General features: G+C 48.2%; 1 protein-coding gene across 10 annotated transcripts in view; it reads left to right on the top strand.

Moving 5' to 3' along the window:
- Window positions 1-23,264, top strand: part of LOC121597887 — a 121,639-nt gene that overhangs the window by 89,539 nt on the left and 8,836 nt on the right. For all 10 annotated transcript variants that reach the window (XM_041924153.1, XM_041924151.1, XM_041924160.1 and 7 more), the window contains one exon: window positions 20,441-20,488. In XM_041924153.1, the coding sequence (XP_041780087.1) occupies window positions 20,441-20,488 (48 nt within the window). The remainder of the gene's footprint in view (window positions 1-20,440; window positions 20,489-23,264) is intronic.

Raw genomic sequence — 23,264 nt, 5'->3', positions numbered from 1 at the left:
AGCCGCCGTAGTTTCTGTCTCTTCCTCGGCTGCTGTAGTCTCGGCCTCGTCCTCAGCCGCCGTAGTTTCTGTCTCTTCCTCGGCTGCTGTAGTCTCGGCCTCGTCCTCAGCCACCGTAGTTTCTGTCTCCTCCTCGGCTGCTGTAGTCTCGGCCTCGTCCTCAGCCGCCGTAGTTTCTGTCTCTTCCTCGGCTGCTGTAGTCTCGGCCTCGTCCTCAGCCGATGTAGTTTCTGTCTCTTCCTCGGTTGCTGTGGTCTCGGCCTCGTCCTCAGCCGATGTAGTTTCTGTCTCTTCCTCGGCTGCTGTAGTCTCGGCCTCGTCCTCAGCCGATGTAGTTTCTGTCTCTTCCTCGGCTGCTGTAGTCTCGGCCTCGTCCTCAGCCGCCGTAGTTTCTGTCTCTTCCTCGGCTGCTGTAGTCTCGGCCTCGTCCTCAGCCGCCGTAGTTTCTGTCTCTTCCTCGGCTGCTGTAGTCTCGGCCTCGTCCTCAGCCGCCGTAGTTTCTGTCTCTTCCTCGGCTGCTGTAGTCTCGGCCTCGTCCTCAGCCGCCGTAGTTTCTGTCTCTTCCTCAGCTGCTGTAGTCTCGGCCTCGTCCTCAGCCGATGTAGTTTCTGTCTCTTCCTCGGCTGCTGTAGTCTCGGCCTCGTCCTCAGCCGCCGTAGTTTCTGTCTCTTCCTCAGCTGCTGTAGTCTCGGCCTCGTCCTCAGCCGATGTAGTTTCTGTTCCTTCCTCGGCTGCTGTAGTCTCGGCCTCGTCCTCAGCCGCCGTAGTTTCTGTCTCTTCCTCGGCTGCTGTAGTCTCGGCCTCGTCCTCAGCCGATGTAGTTTCTGTCTCTTCCTCGGCTGCTGTAGTCTCGGCCTCGTCCTCAGCCGCCGTAGTTTCTGTCTCTTCCTCGGCTGCTGTAGTCTCGGCCTCGTCCTCAGCCGCCGTAGTTTCTGTCTCTTCCTCGGCTGCTGTAGTCTCGGCCTCGTCCTCAGCCGCCGTAGTTTCTGTCTCTTCCTCGGCTGCTGTAGTCTCGGCCTCGTCCTCAGCCGCCGTAGTTTCTGTCTCTTCCTCAGCTGCTGTAGTCTCGGCCTCGTCCTCAGCCGATGTAGTTTCTGTCTCTTCCTCAGCTGCTGTAGTCTCGGCCTCGTCCTCAGCCGCCGTAGTTTCTGTCTCTTCCTCGGCTGCTGTAGTCTCGGCCTCGTCCTCAGCCGCCGTAGTTTCTGTCTCTTCCTCGGCTGCTGTAGTCTCGGCCTCGTCCTCAGCCGATGTAGTTTCTGTCTCTTCCTCGGTTGCTGTGGTCTCGGCCTCGTCCTCAGCCGATGTAGTTTCTGTCTCTTCCTCGGCTGCTGTAGTCTCGGCCTCGTCCTCAGCCGCCGTAGTTTCTGTCTCTTCCTCAGCTGCTGTAGTCTCGGCCTCGTCCTCAGCCGCCGTAGTTTCTGTCTCTTCCTCGGCTGCTGTAGTCTCGGCCTCGTCCTCAGCCGCCGTAGTTTCTGTCTCTTCCTCGGCTGCTGTAGTCTCGGCCTCGTCCTCAGCCGCCGTAGTTTCTGTCTCTTCCTCGGCTGCTGTAGTCTCGGCCTCGTCCTCAGCCGATGTAGTTTCTGTCTCTTCCTCGGCTGCTGTAGTCTCGGCCTCGTCCTCAGCCGCCGTAGTTTCTGTCTCTTCCTCAGCTGCTGTAGTCTCGGCCTCGTCCTCAGCCCCGTAGTTTCTGTCTCTTCCTCGGCTGCTGTAGTCTCGGCCTCGTCCTCAGCCGCCGTAGTTTCTGTCTCTTCCTCGGCTGCTGTAGTCTCGGCCTCGTCCTCAGCCGCCGTAGTTTCTGTCTCTTCCTCGGCTGCTGTAGTCTCGGCCTCGTCCTCAGCCGCCGTAGTTTCTGTCTCTTCCTCGGCTGCTGTAGTCTCGGCCTCGTCCTCAGCCGCCGTAGTTTCTGTCTCTTCCTCGGCTGCTGTAGTCTCGGCCTCGTCCTCAGCCGATGTAGTTTCTGTCTCTTCCTCGGCTGCTGTAGTCTCGGCCTCGTCCTCAGCCGCCGTAGTTTCTGTCTCTTCCCCGGCTGCTGTAGTCTCGGCCTCGTCCTCAGCCGCCGTAGTTTCTGTCTCTTCCTCGGCTGCTGTAGTCTCGGCCTCGTCCTCAGCCACCGTAGTTTCTGTCTCTTCCTCGGCTGCTGTAGTCTCGGCCTCGTCCTCAGCCGATGTAGTTTCTGTCTCTTCCTCGGCTGCTGTAGTCTCGGCCTCGTCCTCAGCCGCCGTAGTTTCTGTCTCTTCCTCGGCTGCTGTAGTCTCGGCCTCGTCCTCAGCCGCCGTAGTTTCTTTCTCTTCCTCGGCTGCTGTAGTCTCGGCCTCGTCCTCAGCCGATGTAGTTTCTGTCTCTTCCTCGGCTGCTGTAGTCTCGGCCTCGTCCTCAGCCGATGTAGTTTCTGTCTCTTCCTCGGCTGCTGTAGTCTCGGCCTCGTCCTCAGCCGATGTAGTTTCTGTCTCTTCCTCGGCTGCTGTAGTCTCGGCCTCGTCCTCAGCCGCCGTAGTTTCTGTCTCTTCCTCGGCTGCTGTAGTCTCGGCCTCGTCCTCAGCCGCCGTAGTTTCTGTCTCTTCCTCGGCTGCTGTAGTCTCGGCCTCGTCCTCAGCCGCCGTAGTTTCTGTCTCTTCCTCGGCTGCTGTAGTCTCGGCCTCGTCCTCAGCCGATGTAGTTTCTGTCTCTTCCTCGGCTGCTGTAGTCTCGGCCTCGTCCTCAGCCGCCGTAGTTTCTGTCTCTTCCTCGGCTGCTGTAGTCTCGGCCTCGTCCTCAGCCGCCGTAGTTTCTGTCTCTTCCTCGGCTGCTGTAGTCTCGGCCTCGTCCTCAGCCGATGTAGTTTCTGTCTCTTTCTCGGCTGCTGTAGTCTCGGTCTCGTCCTCAGCCGCCGTAGTTTCTGTCTCTTCCTCGGCTGCTGTAGTCTCGGCCTCGTCCTCAGCCGCCGTAGTTTCTGTCTCTTCCTCGGCTGCTGTAGTCTCGGCCTCGTCCTCAGCCGATGTAGTTTCTGTCTCTTCCTCGGCTGCTGTAGTCTCGGCCTCGTCCTCAGCCGCCGTAGTTTCTGTCTCTTCCTCGGCTGCTGTAGTCTCGGCCTCGTCCTCAGTCGATGTAGTTTCTGTCTCTTCCTCGGCTGCTGTAGTCTCGGCCTCGTCCTCAGCCGCCGTAGTTTCTGTCTCTTCCTCGGCTGCTGTAGTCTCGGCCTCGTCCTCAGCCGATGTAGTTTCTGTCTCTTCCTCGGCTGCTGTAGTCTCGGCCTCGTACTCAGACGCCGTAGTTTCTGTCTCTTCATCGGCTGCTGTAGTCTCGACTTCATCTGAAGCTGTCATGGTTTCTCTTTCTTCCTCGGGCACTGATGCTGTTGTTTGTTGTTCATCATTATTTGAACTTGCGTTGTCTGTTTGATCGAGGTTTGCTGCAACAGTTGTTTGCTGTGAGTCTATTGATTCAGTTGTTGTTTCGGTTGAGACCGTTGTGGTTGATGGGAAGATGTAATCCTTTATCTTATTGATGATGTTGGGTATCAGATTCTGCGTTGCACTTTCCATCACTTTTTCATCCACGGGAAACAATTTTCGTATTAGCTCCGTTAGCTTAAACGACACACCATTGCGCATTTCATCTTTTATGCTAGCGTTGACACTCGTTAACACCTGTTTTGAACGATACAACAAAACACTTTAGCTCATTACGATCACTTATTCCTGATACACACACACATTGCTGCCTTTTCACATTCACATTTCTCTCTGCACAACTTACCATCAACGTTATCATCACTTTGCACAAAACATCACCACTAAACTTTTCCATTATTTAAGCCACTTTGCGTAGTTCAACTTACCCGGGACACAAGTACTGTAACGCTCGTTACGTTGTATCGCCGCTTTTATAGTACTGCGCTGGTAAGCACACCAAGTTAGCACAGCTGCATTGTTCTGTAACGTGCCAGTGCGATTGTTGATCTTTAGTCGCTCTTTATTGACTGCAGCGACTCAGGTTGAACAGACAAGCGTTTGAACACCTGGTACAAATCAAACAAAATTTGCATCATACACCCAGCAACGGGACTGGTAAATCTCCGTTCAATCGTACACTACAACTAGACCGATCTTTCACAATATGAGTGCTCTTTGCTCATGCATAGTAAATGAACAGAGCGTGTGTGTTACATTTGTGCTGCTTTGCAAAGTTAATATTGGCACAGAAAATCTGTCAACATCCTGTCGTGTTCCGCGTTCAAGACGCGGCTTACTTGTTTCGTTAGGAATTGTAGATGAAACATTGAATGAAACATAATATCTAGGTAGAAATAAAAATAAAGTCACTTTATTTTATCTCAAATATTGCATCGATAAACTAAAAATAAGGATAAGTTAATTTAAATTAGAGGATAACCCTCGAGAATATAATCTTCGCAACATTACACACTGTAAACCACTCCCGGGCCACACTTCTGCCCCCACCGTCTCAAAGTGGATGATATATTTCTTAATTGAGGACGAACATAAAGATGACCCATCCGCACCATCCACTCGTGTCCTTTTTGCTCGAAACCGTCCTCCTTTTGCTGTGACGGCTGAGCACGTTCCTTAAGCATAATAAATTGTATCGATTTTTCTCCACGAAGGTCCTCCGGGGTGATACGAGCATTATGAGCAGCCATAATCAAAGAAATGCTTCAGCCAATGGCACGGTAAGGAAGGCAACTGAGGCAGGGAAAAATTGAAACACGTCTGTGTGGCAGGCGAAGAAATGGAACTGAAGATGAGCATAATAGAGCAATATTTTAACGGCAAGAGGACCATGAATATTATCACCTACCGTACCGCGGGCAGAGATCATCTGCAGCAAAACGGCATGGTTCGCTCTATGGCCGCTCTCCGTCTCATTAGGACGCAGAAATGGGATCGCTTGTCTGTGCATTCGTTATGCGAGAGCCCGTTGCGATGCGGTGTCGTCCTTACATGCTCGCTCTATCTGCCGAGCGGCAAATGGCCATGGTTCCCGGGACATCTGTGCAAAAGCGTCCGTGGTGTGGTTCGAGCACGGGCCAAAGGATGGTCGACGGAAAAGGTGCATCAGTGCGAGGGAGGACACAAGCACAACACGCACATTCGCTCCTATGTGACTCCTTTTTACTCCAGCGAGTCCGATGCGAGTCGCACACACAGTGATTGCAGTGATTGCAATAACCCAGTCCGTGTGCGAGGGTGTTCAAGTGTGCCGTGCGTCGAGACCATCGGGGCAAGGTGAGAACATCCAGCCGGGCAGAGAACAAAAAGTATGCTGCTGTGAGTCCCGCACCCTCGCGCAAGGGGCGCCTTTTACATGACACGTTGCTGCTGTTCCCCTGCCCGGGTTGGACAAGGGTCAAGCGTGTTTATTTATTGAATGAGAGAAACAACATCTGCACGGCAATTTAATATGCACATCCACATCGGAGCAGCATCAGCAGCAGGCGGCTGGCTAGCGATGCTCATCACCCACAACAATGCCAGTCAATCCCTGGGACAAGACAATGGACGGCACAGACAACCGGATCGGTCGCAAACCAACCAACCCCTTACGACCCTTACCTGGCCGTGTGCCCGTTACCCGACGCGTGGTCATTAAACTGAATGTCGCACTTTTCAGGCTAAATGATTGGGAAACAATATCGGTAATATTTTTCAGCACCCATCGAACAATCGGTCCATCAGCGTCCAGGGGTTAAAGCTCATGGTACACCCACGAACCACCCTGGGTCGTCGGATTTTTTTTTTGGCTCGTGACCTATACACACACACACTCACGCATGGGTCAATGATGTGGTGTCCCACTATAAAAGGTGAACTCAATTTTAGAACCGCGTCACCCAGAAATGGTCCACAGAAAGAGAGTGAGGGGTTGATTCACCAGAGGGGATGAAGATGCTTCTACAGTCTACAGTTAACGATCGAAATCAATGAAAGGCATCAGCAAAAGGTTTTAAATTTCCTTCCCCAAAACTGTTGACTTTCATTGAACAACTTCTAAAAGACCGTTTTTGTGCATCATCCCGCACATGGAAAAATGGTTTAAATTTGATTGCTTTCACTCTGGTGCGCGCAAAAGAAAATCAATGAATTTTGCCAACCCCAAGGACATTACACGCCTCACAGCCGGACAGCCGTGCTTGTGTTTGGACAAAAGCGTTTAAGCGGACTGTAAAACGAGTTACTCGAAGGAGAAAAAAAAGCGGGACAACTGATAATGGAACCCAAACACACGAGCCCCGAGAGTGAGATGTTTTCCGACGAGATCAAAGGCAGAATACAGTCACTTTACACCCTTCCCGGTTGCGAGAAGAGCGAGTGGGTAAGGGCAACCGTTCCAGGGGCAACCTGTGGGCCGCCGGTTCAATTCAATCACCAAACCACGTGCGCGCACCGTGCGTATTGGCGTAAGGAAGAGACACTTTTTTCCCCCAGCCGCTCCGTAATGTATGTTGGTGTTGCATAGAAATGGAAAAATCTAAAGCGTCCTCTCTTCCTCCTGTAAGTGCAGTTGGTCAAAGACGCGTTCGCAGGACCCTGGCGGGTTTTGATTGATATTTGTACAAAATTGATTGTACCGAAGGTGGTTCAGGAAATGGCCTCACTCTGCTTTCTGCATGATTTTGTTTGATTTTCTCTTTTCTTTCTGAAGAAACAACGGCACCGGGCGACAACAAAAAAGCGGCAAACGAATTCAAATTCATCCTTTCGAGCGGATAAAACCGGCACCCCTTTTTATGTATGTGCCGCCCACCGGCAGCCGGTTTTTTTGGTTTTACTCAATCCTTCCCAGCTTCCCAAACGCAAAACTGGTTGTTACATCTATTTTTTTTGTTTTGCTCGGGTTACCCAGAGCTTTGCACTTTGCCGACCCGAACCATGGCATGGCGGCCATTCAGAAACGGAACATCCTTTTTTAACTCCTTTTAGTTTCTCTTGGCACGTCCGTTGCGCCGCGGCCGCCGCCGCCACTTCGATGATACGCCACCCGGTGCTGGATGGTCAATTTTATGTTTATTTCTGCTGACCTCCGAAAAGAAGCATCCTTCCAAAGGGCAGGTTTGTGTGTGTGTGTGTGTGTGTGTGTACTTGCAGCGGCCGGTACACACGGTGGAATATTTATTAGATGCTAAAAATTGTATTATAATGTGAGGTAAGCGAAAGCGGCCCATCATGAAAGACGGCCGTTGGACGGCGGGATTGATGTCTGTACCGTTGTTGCCGTTTGCTCTGTGCGGTGGATGACCGTTGGCAGGGACTGTTTTGCCTTCGTTCCTTTTTTGTTTTTTTGAGCTTTGGCTATGTGCGCCCATCGTCGATATATGTATTTAATTTTGCAAATATTTACATTTTTCAAACCCTGGGCCATGGGCGTGCGTTCTCCGGCGGCTTCCGGCGTCCGGTTTTGGGGAGCAAAAGGGCCAAGCGCAATGATAATAATAATCATAATCATCCTGCCCTGGTTGGGGAGCCCGTTTTTGTTTGTTTCTGTTGCCGTTGTTGCGCCAAACAGGGCAGGAAGAATATTAATGCCCGGCAGGAAGGGCTTCTCGGCGGGATGGCGAACGAGCGCGACTCACCATTTCACCGATTCCGGCGGTGGAGGTGGAGCCTGGCTACAAAGGAATATCATTAAAATTAATTGATGGTATCCGAAGCATGGGATTATGTTGCCCGCTCTCCCTCTCACATACACACACACTCGCTCTTTTTGCCCAAGAACGGCACCGGGCGCGCTGCTTTCGTTTGCATACAAATAATGTATAATCAATCGATAATCCCAGGCTTACCAGGCACACTTGCAAACTAATTTGAGCAAACTCTCTGGGCTCGAGCAAACGGAACGCGAACGCCACCACTCGACCGTGGGGCAATGGATGGCAATGGGCTCTCAGTGTGTCGCGTGTAGCATATTTTGCCTCCGCTGCCTTTTGCTGCACTTTGCCCAAGCTTTTCCCATGAATATTCTAATTCACGCCGTTGCTACACGACTGCGAGTACGTCTGCTGTGTGGGCCTGGGTTGATTATCGATTGGCTCTCAGCGCGAAGCACGCAGTGGACAGATGTGCAGAATAGATGGGTCTTTCTGTGTCTGTGCGTTCTGTCGGTAAAGATGGCACGAAGCAGTCCAACCCAAGTATGCTTACACATTTACGCACAGCCGGGCGCCACAGCCAATGGCTAATCGTATGCAAAAAGCACACGGCCCCGAGGAAGAGAGCGCAAATTTAATTAATTCCTCCCCTTTTGCTGTGTATGCCTAACGCGATGTGTATTTAGCGATTTGTGCCTAACCAGCAAAACAAAGCAGGCCGAGAAGGAGGAGGAGGATTTCTCCATTCGAAGCGCCATTTAATGGACAGTCGGGACAGGAGATATAAAGGAAGGGTGGAAGAGAACGGTTCGGCCCTCTTCGATTCAATTGCTTCGAGCAAAAAGCAATCAATAGCAATTCAGCTTACTGCGTTATTATGTATGCGCCCAGGGAGAAAGCGAATATTGTCATTACGGCCATGATTTATTGTACTCGTGTGCGGCTCTTTGGTGGAATTGCCGGGCGACTGTGTGGACCACGCAGAGCATTGTTGGATGGTGGAATTTGCATTCGTGTTGGAGAGCTCGAGCTCGTGCACGCGGAGAAGCATTTTTCTTATACGAATTACGAACAGAGTGTACGAGAATACAGGCATCGAACTGTCGAATTTTTCCAACGAAATCGAACAAAAACAAATTGCTATTGAAGGCTCTCTAAATACTACCCCCTCTCTCCTGGCACAAGAGTTCATCAAACTTTCACCAGCGCCAATCCATCCAACCCATCGATGCCAATTTTATGTAAATGAAGACACATGACCGAACACAAACGAGGCGAAAAACCTCCTCCGCCAAACAATTCCCTTTCTGTCGAGCTCGCTAGGGTTGGGATGGGGGAAACGCTCGGCAAACTAGACTCACACAGAAACCAACCCAACCCAGCGGTGGAGGAGTAGCACGAGGGTTGCGGTCCTTTCAATCGCATGCACAATTGCTATAAATTGATTCGGGTTTGCTTGGAAGCTGGAGCTGGAAGCGCAAATCCACCGGACAGCGGCCGGAGAAAGGCAAAGCAAATGGAAGAAAAAAAGGGTCGCCGGCGTGTTGCGGTCGTCCCCGTGCATCCGGTCCGTAGAGTAGAAGTCCGTGCATGTGTGTGTGTGTGTGTTTGCGATGTCCAATTTAATGCAAAATTTGTGTATTTATGCTAAACTGCGTGCGGACGGTCGCTCGCATCGGGTCCCCTTGTTTTTGGCAGCCGAGGCTGAAGGGCTTTTTCTTGTCCGCTTTTAGCGGCCGGTGAGCGCCGGAAGTAGCAGCAAGTGGACGTTTTGTGGTGGGTGCAAGGTTCGGATGTGTCGTTATTCTTTTTTTTTTTTGCAAACAGGCTAATAGAAACCTTTTCTATTGGCGTCCGGTCACAAATTCCAAGTTGTGCAAAGGTAAATGTTTTTCTTCCATTTGAATATTCTATCAAATTCGGCTCGGGGCTCGGGGGCAGCTGCTTTTAATGTAGTTCAAGTTCAAACATGGGCAATTTATTCAAATCTATTGATGAGAAAGTGTGTGCCAATGCTCTTCAGTATCAGTTTAGATCGATGGAAGTGTCTAGGTTGAGCCGTTTATTGGATTTTTTTTCTGTTTTGCTACGACAAAGACTGGCACTGATGTTCGTTGAGGTAGCTTTTCATGCTATTAATCGTGCTGTATGTTCGCTACCAGATGCATTTCTCGAAAAGGCGCGAATTTACCAACAGAATGAAGAAAAAAAAACGAAGAAAAATCCGTTAACGGGAAAAACCGTTGGAACTGTTGAATTGGCGCCAAACATCCTTCTAGACGTTACGTTCTTGCAACGTTCGCGAATGTTTCCAACCGTACGGAAGCAATTTGGTGGTTACATGCGCGCCAAAGTTCGTTACAAAATTCCTCAACTGCTGTATCACTTTTTTTCACCAAAAAAAGACAAAAAACGAACGCAACATAAATCCTTCCAGCAACTAACCCCAGTTTCCCACTACTTTTCCATCCGTGTCCCTTTCATAAGAGTGAACGGTTTTACTCCAGAATCACGTTGCTTTTCCCAAAAAAAAAAAGAACACCTCTGTCTGTCATTTAAATCTTCATCCGAATCGATTGGCAATCAATATTTAAAGTGCACCCAGCGTCGACCGTTAAGCGCTTGTGACGGTGCGTTTCTTACGATAAATCAAATTACATCTCCAAGAAGGGTGGAGATTTTTCTTGGCAGAAAAAACACACGAAAACAAAAGGGCATTAACAGATTTTTGTCCGTTAGGAAGCTCCCGCTCTCCGCCGCTCACACCACCGCGCACACTCTGCCCAAGCAATTTGGCAATTTTCTACACCTTGTCTAGCGAATACCTCACCAGCAAATGCTCCTCGAAGATTGCATTACCAGCGGCAACGGTCGAATTCGCGTAACCGTTCCCTTTCCTTTGGGTTTTATTTTTTGGGTGAAAAAACATCAAAATCCTCTCATTTCTTCTAGCGTGAGAATTTCCTACCGGTGAATAGATTTTTTGGCAATTTTTCCACTACCAAACGAAGAAACAAAAAAAAAACGCACGTACACATACACAAGCGACAACGATCGCTGTACGCTCGTTACAACCAACACCCCACATACCAATCGGGGATACGGCGCAATATACGGAGGTTTTTTTTTTGGGTGAAAAAACGGCGGCAAATCCAAGAAAAATGCCACGATTACGGTGGCACCGAAATGCAACGGGCAAGAAGCGCGTGGAAATAGGCAGAGAAGAAGCAACAACAACAAAAAAACACACGCATTACACCCAAGAATAATAACAAAAAAACGAAAAAGAAAAATCAGTTCATACACGCACCGAAGCTGCAACCCCAATTGCATTTTCATTTTTTGTTTGATTTTACGATTTTTTGAAACGAAAAAAGAAAAAATCGATCGCCGAACCTAGACCCTTAACAAGGGTGTGGGTTTTCTTGTGTGTGCTATTTTTCCTTCCTACCTTCCCGTTCGTTCTTTTACACTGCCTTGGGATCGTAAAGGAGCACACCGAAGCGAGAGTTAGAGAGAGAGAGGGAAAAGAATCATTCGCCTCTATCGCAACATCACACAGCAAAATTACCTTATGCAATTTCGGACCGCTTCAAAGTGCAATCAGTGCGACACAGCAAACAGCGCATCAATGGTGCAAGCAATAGAGATCTGTGTGTGTGTGTGTGTGTGTGCATTTGAGGACGATTATTCGTGTCTGCACCTTCTTACTCGCCTGTGTGTCCAAATCCAAGTGTAGGACCCTTGATTGCACCGAACGAAAGCAAAATAATAATAATAATAGAAAAGAAAGGGACGAGGGTTCGCATCGAGGGACAGAATGCATTCCACCGCCACCCGTACCTGTTCGGATGTTGATCGCGGTGGGATGTGAAGAAGTGGCCAGATAGCAAGAAACTCTATCCTTTCAATTTATCAGCTACTGTAGTGGAATGAACGCTTTTTTGGCGGTAGAAAATCGTTTTTAATTTATTGTTATTTACAAAAGAATATTTACAAGAATTTTAAATGCTGTAAAATGAAGTTGAAACCATTTAATGGCGCATATCATTCCAGTAGAATGCTCAAAATAATACATGTTTGCTACAATAACATACAACAAACATTGGAAATTAATAAAAAAAAAGACATTTTAAAATACTGTCAAACTGCTTCTCGAAGCTACTCACAGCATAAGCTCCCTGTCACTATGAAACATAGCAAGCTAAGACACTAAGAAGAGAAAAACAGCTACACAAAACAAAAGCGCACAATCAAATCCATAAAAAAGCAAAGAAGCAAAATGAAATACTAAAAAACTAATTTAAATAGTCTCCGCCTATTTTTTAAACATTGTTCCCCACTCTCGTTCGCGCGCTGCACGTCACAATATCATCACCCTTCAGCGCTGCACTGTAAAACGCTCTCGGCGTGTGTGTGTACGTGCCTCTGCTGTCAATGTGTGTGAATGCAGCGCTGCCAAGCGTGCTAGAGTGGAAGCACACGCAACGGTTCGCTCGAGCCGTGCGAGCGAGCGAGACAACCGGCTGCTTTAATTTATGCTTTTTCCCCTCCATATTTGTCCATTGCTCAAAACGCACACCAACACACACTCGCACGGTTGCACGCGCTCTCTCTCTCTCTCTTGCTTCTTCTCGTGCGCGAGCTCTGTAGCACAACATGCGCATTCAAGCACACTGTACGTGTGCGCCCTTCTCTGTGTATGGTTGTGTGCATGCTCGCAGCAGCGACGACGACCACAACATAGTGATAGTGGTGAAAAAATCAGATCTCCTTTACCACTCCAACAGTGCGGATGCGTGTGGCACCTCCACCTCACAGTGACGTACAGTTCGTCGTAAATAGTAGTAGCAGGCAGTAGGAACAGCGCACCGACCGGGTTACTGCGGGCTGTTTGATTGTGTGTTGTGTGTGATGTGTGCATAATTTGCAAAACGGAAAAGAAGCATTTTATAAAGCGAAAAGAATTAATAATTTGGAAAATACTCTCCGCGGAGTGCCCGTCCGAGTGAAGTGAAAAACACACCAAAAATCAAGGGGTATCAATCGGTTTGCTCCAAGGCATTGCGCATCGTATGTGGCGTGTTGGTCTGTTCCACATTCCGTCTTGCAAGTGTGCCGTGAGCCACCAAAAGATATGCTTTGACCGTGCCAAAGCCATAGCAAAGAAAGCCAGCATTTTGGGTTCGAGATGTGATTGGTGTGTTGTGGGGTACTTTCTTTGTACGATTTCTTCATAAACAAATTGTGATCCAGTTGCTGTGTGCGTGCATGCGTGTCCCCTGATTTTGCCAAGTGTCAAACACTACTCGGTGCACACACGGGTGGTGGTGCACAGAGGACAAAATTGCGGCAAACGACGAGCAACGACGGCCGCCGCACAAGCTACGCAGGTGTCGCCGTGTCAGCAGCAACAGCAGCAGCAGCGCCACCGCCGCCGCACACTGTGATATGTTATTGTTACCGTCCAACTCGAGCCACCTCAGTGAACCGCAGACCGCCACCAGCATGGTCCTGTCGAAGGTGCGGTCCTGGGCCCGGGAGCAGCGCGACCACCGGTCCGACCACCGGGAGGACAACAACAACCATTCTGCCAAACGGGAGCTGCTGCGTACGCCTTCCCCTACGCAACGATGTAAGTGTTCTTCTTTCGGGTCGTTTGTCTTAAGAAAGAGGGGATTTTGGGGAGTGTGCGGAGATACTTTCTTCTACCCACGGGGTTTGCTTTCCGCGCGATCTTATCTGCTGTCACTTTTTTTTATAACGCCGTGACACATTTCCTTCGTTTGGTGTGAGCGCTCTTGTGCTATATGGGCACGATAAGAGCCGCTGGCAGTGCGGAAGGTGCAATAGGGCCGATAAGGTGCGCTCTTCCGCCAGCCCGATACATCGATAGACCGACCGATGTTTGTGTGACACGGTTTGAAGCTAAATAGCGCGCGCGAGCGAGCGATAAACCTACCTAAAGATTACGACACCTGGGGTTTTGTAGATGGAAAGGGAGGAAAAGGGCCCCTAATAAGCCCTAGTTCTTTGAGTGTTTGTTTCGAAAGCGTATGCAATTTATCAAGACGCAAATAATCGCCCCCTGTGCGCGCATAGCAAGGGAAAGATTATTGGATCGATTATTGGGCAGTTTTGAATGGTTAAGTAGCGCTTTAATCGGCCGACTTGTGTGGGTTGACGCTGTGGTGTAGTCGTTAACGCGCAGTTATGGATCATGGTGTGCTATATTAGGTTCAAACCTAGAGTAGGATTAGACCCTTTTGAGCATCAAGGTTATTAAGACCGTGAAGGTGTATAGATCAAGATGTAATAATGGATTTTAGAGGGAGTGGAATGGTAACATGGTTAGAAAAATATTATTTTTTAGTGTTTATACATTTTGTAAAATAAACCCTAAAAAAAGTTGAATAACAGGTTGTTTTCACTGTGTCTTTGCAAATGTCCAATAATAAGGTTTCAAGAGCGCTCGATAAATACAACTGTTAGAGTCAATCAATGTATTCGTTTTAAAGTCACGTTTTAGACCATCGCAAGACTTCAAATTGACAGTATTACTTATTTAAGTATTTAAGTAAGTGTTTTCTGAGTCTTTTTTTTTCATTTTCCATCGTTTGTGAAAGGCTAGTTCAATATAACGATTAAGATTTATATATTTTTCTACTAGAAAACAGTGTGTTAGATCAAAATATGATCTTCTTAAGCGCATCTTCTTTCCTGCAAATGTTGCTTATTATTCTCCGCATGACAAAAAATGATTTCCTTTTCGCATTCATTCCACAAAAGAGGTGCTGCTGCTGCTGCTGCTCTACATACCATAACTTTCTGGTAATTTATCGTCTCCTATATCAAAGTAACAATAAGCAAAAGCACCAGATCGTTCCACAAAGACACACTATTTCTCCCCCTCTCTTAGCAATGGTTGAATCTTCCACATTCTCAATCAATACATCCAATGAAACGCAAATAATGCACTTTTCTGTCCTAGACAAAAAAAAAGCCTTAGAAGAAGGAAACGCAATGTGTCCACGGTCGAGACTGCACGAGCACTCACGCTGCAGGACACAGATATGCGTAACCTTTTTCCTCCCTTTTTTTTGTTTAGTTGGTTGTTCGTCTTCTTTATTTTCCTCTTACCTTGGAACCGGTGGAAGACGAGATTTCGAGGTCCGAGGTCGCTTATTATCCATACATACACAACACCACCGTGCCACCACCATCACCTTGTCCTTGGAATTGAAGAAAAATTGTACAGCACACTAACGAAAAAAAAGCGAAAGAAAAGAAAAGAAACAACAAGCTGGTACCGAAATCCATAGCGCTTTTGTGAGGGAGAAAAAGGTTGATTTTTATTTTTATTATTTCTGCCTTCTATGCCCATTTTTTTTTTGCGCCATTGCACAGAACAGCATGAAAAATCGTTTCCCAAAAACGCATCTCTATCGCCTGTCGATACGGTTTTGCTTCCTGTTCGATTCCACTCTCTCTCTCTCTCTCTCTCTCTTTCAATCCACACACCTTCGCACATCCTGCATGCAGCAGCCACACAGGTAAAGGTGTGCATCAAAAACCGAGCATAAAAAGAAGCATAGGAGAGGAAAAAGTGGTGGAGAAGAAAACACACACACACACACACCTTCTTCTCTGCTTCTTCTTCTTCTTGAAGCAAGACTTCGATCCTTACACAAACACGATTTGCTTTTTTAGTTTTGCGAAGGACTCGCTTTGCCTTTCGGGGTTCGTCGCTGCAGGCATTCTCCCACCATCAACGAAAGGGCCGCCGCCGGACGCGCCTGTTTTGCTAGGCAAATTTTTGCTCTCCGTCCGTCCGTCTGTCCCAGGAATCGATTGATCGATCGGGATGTTGTTCGCAAGCGCAAGCGATCACTCCCCCAAAAAACTCTTACCACGATCATGAGACAGCAGCACAAGGAACAGGGCGCTCTCGAGATCACTATCGCTGGGCTGGAGAAGCGACATGATTTTACAGCTTTTTTTTTTGCTTCACTTTTGCTGTTGTCGTTTTCCTCCATCCATTTTTCAGTCTCATCTAATTTCCCTCTCATCTAAATGGAAAGATGAAATTTCATCCACTTCAGTGCGTTTCCCTTTCCGTGTTGTTAAATCCTTTCCTTTGCTGCTTGCCCCTCGGGTGGGATGACTCTCGGGCCGATCCTTATCGCGTTTATCCCGAAATTGCTCTTGATCAACCGAACCCATTTCCTGCCTTTACGGTGCACGGTGCAACAGCAGCAGCAGGTACAGGATGGTGCTTGTTAGGACCCTCTTTTTCTGGGTGCTAATACTGATTTTCCCATTTCACTTTCCTCCACCTGAAGAAAAAAGCAGCAACGTTATTTTTTGCGCTTTGCAACTTAAACCATTTTGACAGCGGCTCGATTATTATTTTACATTCCACGTGTGTCAGTCATTTGAAGCTGCCTGCCCGCTACTACCCCCCCCCCCCTCTTCCAACGAGAGCATAGTTTCCGATGCACCGAGCACCTTGCACTGGGCGCACTGAAGCCACAGAGAAGCCCAGCACAGCAAACAAACAGACGCCAACAACGCCAATTGTAGTAACACCGTTTGGCTGAGGAGGGAGGAGGGGGGGGGGTTGGCCATGCAGTGGGGAACGAGAGGCACCATTCGAGCCCCCGTCACTCTTTCCACCCCTTTTCTAGATCATTAGCACGGCAGCGTGCAAAACGAAAAACCCATTAATTAATTATTATTCACTTTATTTTAATTATAATAATTACGCAGCCGGTGCACCGGCGTGGCTGCGGCTTCGGTTGTGTGTGTGTCTGTCTGTATGTGTGGTTTTGCAAACAAAAAAAAACTAGTGGGGAAGAAATGCATGCGCCCGCGGTTTGCGCAAACGCACATTAAAAGGATTATTGAAGCGCCTAATTGCAGTCAAAAAGAATTACATACAAATGAGTGAGCCCTTCGGAGCCATTCGTTGGTGTGGTGTCGTGGGGTGCGGAGGGGAGGGAGGGGGGGAAATTTGCTTACCAAGCTTCGCTGCGCATTTCGGTGCGCAAACGGTGTGTTACGGATCAGCCTTCAACAAAGAGTTAACGTGAGACGACCGAACGGGAGGGGAGATGGAGGAGGTTTCGGACGGGAAGTGCGTGCACATATGCATAACTAGAACTGCAGGTGGTTACGGGCGCAATGAATGGGAGGTTTGCGGCGAGGGTTAGGGCGAAGAAAAGCGCTAACGATTTACGGTTGCTAAGGTGTTGGTGCAGCAATCGAGTCGGCCGAGAGCGATCGGTTCGTCCTCGTTGGAAGGGATTTCTCACCATCAAGCTAGTCTTTTCTCTCTCTTGTTCTCCTTCTCTCTCTCTCTCATTCTCTTTGTGGTTGAGGTGGTGCAAATTGCGGGAACCGTTTGGCAAAAAATTAGTGCAATGCCTCCTCCAGGTGTTGATTTGTGTATTTTTGTTTTCTTCTGCGTTTTTGTTTGCTCTAACGAAGTTCGTCGTCACACGTGTTGTTAGCGTTGGTTTGCTTGCCATCAATTATGCTTAGAAAAGAAATTGGCATAAATCGTGCTGATTAATGGGGAGGGGGGTTTGGCAAACGTCGTCACACAAATCATCTCCACAGTCGACACACCAGGGAGAGGTAAAGCAAATTAGACGTCGCAACGGCCCGCGCAAAACTAATACTAATTGGGCAGGGTAAACTCAAGGACGCTAAAGAACTAAAACTCTGCTCCGTTGCTGTGGGCGATGGGTTCTAATTATTTAAAACGTTTGCCCACTTCTAGCAGGGTGTGTGTGTGACGGGGAGGTTAGTTTTATATATTTTTATTTACTGTTTTTACTACCACCAAAGCCACCGGGGCCAGTGACGATCGGCGGGGCCGTAATTAATTAAATTTGGCTAATGAGCCCAAACATCATGGGAGAGAAGTCGTTGCCGCTGCAAAATGCTGCCCCCGCCATAATTGGGACGAGTATTCATAAAAAATAAACCGGGAGGTGGGAAATGAGTGAGAAGACTGCCAGAACTTGTTCTCGACGGTTTTACAGGCCGGAAAACCGCAACCAAAAATGCAAAAATCGAGCGGCTCGGGGCTGCTTATCTCCAGTGGGAAAAAGATTAGCTTTACCAGCACCACGCACACAACACACAAGTGGATGAAAATGGTGCTTGATTTGCTCGCAACGCACAAACCGGAAAGGGTTTCAAAGATTGAATGACGTTTCGGACTCCCCCTGCCCCAACACACCCTGTCCACTCCAACCGTTCCAAACTCATTTCCAATGTAAATGTAAAGCTCATTAGCTGCAGATGGTTCTTTGCCCGCTGCCCGCTGTCGCTTCTCTAGCGGAAAACTATATTTGGCAAAAATAGGCAAATGGGAATACGAAAAGTAGCACTGCAGTACTGCTGCTCTTACTGGGTTTCTTCTTCTTCCCACAGCAAGGGAAAGAGCCACGGGAAGAGGGAGCAAACTGGCAAACCCGATTTGCACCTTGCGGTTCTCGCTTGTGGCCAATGTTTTGCCCTCACGAGTTGGTCTCATTTAACGCTTATCGACGCAAAAGCGTCAAACGAGATGCACCTGGACTGGAAGAGGAGGGTAAGGGTGGAAAATCACATGCTTATTTGCATAAACAAAAGGCGTACCCAAGGGGAGGGCGCGCGCGCAAGCAACGTGAGCATTGCGCTGCCGATTTGGACGCAGCACCATGGGGGGGGATGAGTAAAATGGGAAACAGGGAAATTGCTCATTCCCGTTGCATTTTGCGTTTCTTCGTTTTTCTTACCATCACTCACACACACACATACATGCATGCACAGGTTACACACATGGAGAGAGAGCAATATTCAAATGGCAAACGGTCGCCATGGCAGCATGGTGGGCTGCTGCTTTTTCCATTCTCGCTCGAAAGGTGCTGCTGCGCATGCAAAGTGATGAATTCCCAGCGTGAGGGAATAATAAGGGACTGGTTCTCTGGGTCTTGGTGGCAGCAAATAAATTATCAACACTGATCCTAAAAGGTTGAACAGGAAACCGTTTAATGCAGCAGCAGTTCATTTTTTTTTGCTCTCTCTCTCCTGCTGTTGTTGTTTCTTTTATTTGCCTTTTTGTGCAAATAACCTCCGAAACGAAACAAAAAAACAAACCGAACCGTATAACTGTTTTCTTTTTGTCCCTTCGACAATATCCCAATGTGCAGAAAATATGCTGGTATTTTTATATAGGAAAGCAAAGAAGGCACAATGACAACCTTCCATGCGCTTCCCCCTGACATGACTTTGCATAAATGGCAAATCCTCCTCCTGTGCCTATGCCAATCGATTTTGTGAGCATTATTTATCGAGATGCATAAAAAAGGAGACACACATACACACACTGTCCAGCTTTTTTTTACAACTCTCACACACCTAGGGACAGGACACCAAGAGTGCATTTCACCATCACCATCCATCCATAATTAATTAAACTGTAATCTCCCCTCCCGGGGATTCGCCCTTCGATTGTACGCGCAGCAAAGGTGGTTCTGCTGCTGCATCCCGCTTTGCGTAAACGAGCCGCCAACGAGGTCAAAAGTGTATGCCATGGCCCCGAATTTGTCATGGCCAGTGTGTGCGTGTGTCATTTTGCGCACAACCAACCCCTCCCTAGCTCAAAACCGCATCACCAATTTGCATAAAAATATTTAGACGTCGACGACATGAAGCGGCGAACCTTTTTGCTTCTTCCAAACCCCGAGCGTGGTACACGAGTGACCCCTTGTATGGATTTCAGGAACGGGCACGTCACTTTTGGCAATTATTTATTAGGGGTTGTGATGCGTGCGATGATGGAATTGAGAGAAAGAGAGAGAGGATGCTACGCTGTCCGGCCAAAAGTTTAAAATCCCTCTGGGAACAATAACGCCAACAACACTGGGCTGTGTGGCTGCCTGTGTGTGTTGCGCTCAGGGGCTGAGCAAACTGACCCGCCGAATTCCCCGGAGGGCACCACAAAGCACCAGGATACATACGAATTTGCCGATATAAAATATCGATGGACACGTCTCGCCAACCCTGCACTGTGTGTGTGTATACGAATCCCGTTTACGAGAGGATTGCTTTCATCTCACGGGGCCCCGGTGCCCGGTGCTGGTTCTTTCTTCTCCGTCCATCCGTCCTTTCCTAGCTTGACCACCCGATGGTGGTGGCTGTGGCACACGCGGGGGTATAAATAATAGCGCCCTAATACTGTCACCAGCACACAGACACACACACACACACACAGCCGATGTGGTGCAGATGGTGTGGCAAGGGCGCAGCACACCGGTCGTGTCCACCTTCGAGCGCGGGCAGGCTTTCGGCAGGCTGGTCGCTGCCCGGTAATTCAACACTTCTTTTCGAGTTTTTCCCTCCTTATTATCCTCCCTCGCAAACGCGCGGCTGCCTTTTTCTTATATGTGTGTCTGTGTGTGTGTGTGTGTGTGTGTGTGTGTGTGTGTGTCCCAGTTCGTATGCCAACCGACATTAGGCGTTCTTCATTTGGGTATAAAACACGATATATCCCAGCGGCTTAGGGGCCATCCCGGTGATGCTGTGATGAAAATATATTGACATGTGCAGCGCGAGGACATTCGAATAGTAGGGACTTTGTCGTGTCCAGCACGGTTTCCCCCTTCATTTTAATTTATTGCAATAACGATGCCGATCCCTGGTGGTGCTGGACATGTAAATAATTCACCCGATGTGTCGTCCGCCGTTTGGCTTTGAAATTGTTCATAAAAATGGAACCGAACATAAAATATATATAGAAATTGTGTAGCTCGTTTCTCAATAAAAAAATTGTTCTCTTTTTTCTGTTGCCTCTCGTTACAGATCTAAGCATAAAAACTCCAAAATCACCATCTCCGCCCCGTTCGCATGGTAAGTTTGCTTGACCCCTTCTTTACGCCCGTCTCTTCGCACGATTCGCCCATGTGTGATCGATTGATCATCGCTTGAGCGGTGCGCATCCCACCATTTTGCGCGTCAAACGGTAGCGCGTGGCTGCAAATTATGTACGCACGGGACGTGGTACGAATCAATTGATTTGTCCGACCGAATCCCATTTCCCCGGCTCATGTTCCCTACCCATTTCATTAGCTTAATCTGAAAAAAGGGGTTTTTTTTCTGGCTGTTTGTTACTCCAAACACCCCTTTCCTATTTTTACTCTTGCGCCTCAATTGCGCTGTTCACCCCTTTCTTTTTTTGGCTACACCTTCCTTCCCCAAGCGCCGATAGGCTGCCGATATTGCGCGCCCGATGACGACACACGACCAAGATTATCGACTTCATTAGCATCGTTGCTGCTGCGGCTGCGTTGCTTAGAGTTTTTTTTTTCGTTTAATTTTCCCCCTTTCGTTCCAAAGCCTACTGTTCGCCTTCTGGAGAAAGGAGGAGGAAAAGCCGTAGATCGATGCCGTTTGAATTATCTCTTTTTGGGTCGGTAGCGGCTTGAAGATCGGATCCCTCGTCGCTCTTGCCTTATTGTGATGATGATGTCACTATCCTAATGTTTCCGTTTTTTTAATTCCTGCTCGAGACATCCTCAAGAACTTGGCGGGACCCTCTCTCTCTCTCTCTCTGTGTCTCTGTTACAAGAGGATGATGGGTGAGGATTATAGCGATTAAAAGTTAACCGCCAAGAAGTGTGCGCCCTTTCATTCAATGTTCTGGGAACCCCTTTTTGTTTCGGGACTTCCTGAAGGAACGATCGTCCTCGTTGGGTCGTCTGCTTTGGGACGGCACGAGCCAAGAAAGTCAGACAGGCACGGGGACACGAACGCAGGAAGATTTATTTTCTCACTTAGTTAATAGTTTTACGATCCTTGTGTCGCTCCTCTTCACTCGCGCGTTGCCGTTGTTGCCGTTGGAAGCAGCTAGCGGTGAAGACATCTCTCCGCATTCCGTCCGTCCTGTATCGGGGCCGTACGGCTCTGCTTTAAAGCTCTCCTCGCAGTATAAATATAAACTTTTCGGTCCAACGTGTCACTCGGAGCGGCAAAAGGGAAAAAAGGGTTCACCGTCGTAATCTTTGACTTTTGCTGGGTGCCCCCTTCCCGTTTCCAAGCGAGCGCGCGTACGCCACCGCTACCTGGCTGGCCACAAAAACAGGGACACGTGTCTAACAAAGGAGTGAAGTAGATTGAGATTTTTTGGTTCGGTCGGGGTGGGGTGTTTTTTGTTTCTTCTGCGTTTTGGTTGTTTTTGGATGCCCCTTGCTTGCTGGTGCTGCTGCTTAACCTCAATCCGCTCTGTAAAGGCACACGTATGTTTGTATTGCCTGTGTTTCATCGAACGTGTGTCTCTGTTGAAGCAGAAAGAGGGTTTTTGTTGTTGTTGGTAGGGAAATTTTGGAAATTCCACCTTCCATCCCGTTAAAGGATGCCCCGGACACAAACACCTGTTCAGCAGATGCGGCTCTACGTGTGTGTGTTTGTCATCCCTTCTCAAAACAGCAATAAAAAGGACTCGTTTGTCCACCGCCAAAATGCCTATCGAACGAATAATCCACATCCAATCCAACCAGCAAAAAAGCGATTTCCATTTCACAGTACACAAAAACAGCCCACCCATCCTATCATAGCATTAAAGTAAATGCAACCAAAATACTAACCCCACCCCAGATACATACCTTGTAATCGTTTTGTTTAACAATCACCTATACATTCCCCCTTTGAATCTCATAAAAAATTGGGCCTCATATTACAATCATTCTCATCGCCCATCTTCCCCTCTCTCTCTCTCTCTAGTTGGTACGATAATTGATTAAATATTTAAATAACCCTCCCGATTCAATTATTCACCTGTTGGGGCAAGGTGTCACCCCTTTAGCTATTTTTTTATTATTCACACACACACACACACACGATCGCGTAATAAAGTGCGTTATTTTAATGCGACAAAACGATACCATCATCCTTGTGCTAAGAGGGTGACCACACAAAAAAAGGACACACTCTGCAGCACCTTCGGTGTGTGGAGTCAGATCGCAAAAGAAGGGTTAATTTATTGTGCTCTCTTTCTCTCTCTCTCTTGCCCCACACCGCAGCAAAGGTTGTTCATCTTGCAGTGTTTGTGGAGAGGACTTCATTTTATTAGAGGTTTTCCATTCCCTACAAAAAAAACCCTTTTTTATATGCATGCGCTTCTATCCCTCTTTTTAGTCGAGACGACAAGGACTCGACGGAATTGTACATGTAAAAAATGGTACCCAACGTTATTTCCCTACTTTTTTACACACACTCAACCCCCCGTTCGAACACAAATGAAAAGGGATATTAAATATGCATCAAATGCACCCTTTTCGGCCCATGTACATATATGCATAGTCCCTTTCGAAAGCAAAGAAGGGGTTGTTCTCGTGCGATTCAAATGAGACATCCTGGGCCTCTCTCGTGCGCCCCTCGTTAGCGTGTGTGTGTGTTTGTCATTCCCATCCTGTTTTGCATCATCGAATCCTTTTTTTATTGCGCCGTATGTGTGTTGCTTTCGTCCCCTTTCGCTGTGCTGTGATGATTGAATCCAAATATTTAAATTTCACCCCTTTAGAGGGAAAGGATCCTTTTCCAACCGGAGCCCGCATCACCACAAAAAAGGCGACCTGTTGAAGTGTAATTAGCCTAATCAAACACAACCACTTTCGTCGCGCGCCTTCCT

Source organism: Anopheles merus, chromosome 3R (assembly GCF_017562075.2).
Source record: "Anopheles merus strain MAF chromosome 3R, AmerM5.1, whole genome shotgun sequence".
Classification (NCBI taxonomy): domain Eukaryota; kingdom Metazoa; phylum Arthropoda; class Insecta; order Diptera; family Culicidae; genus Anopheles; species Anopheles merus.
Note: the sequence above shows the minus strand (reverse complement) of the source record. Positions and strands in the feature narration are given on the sequence as shown.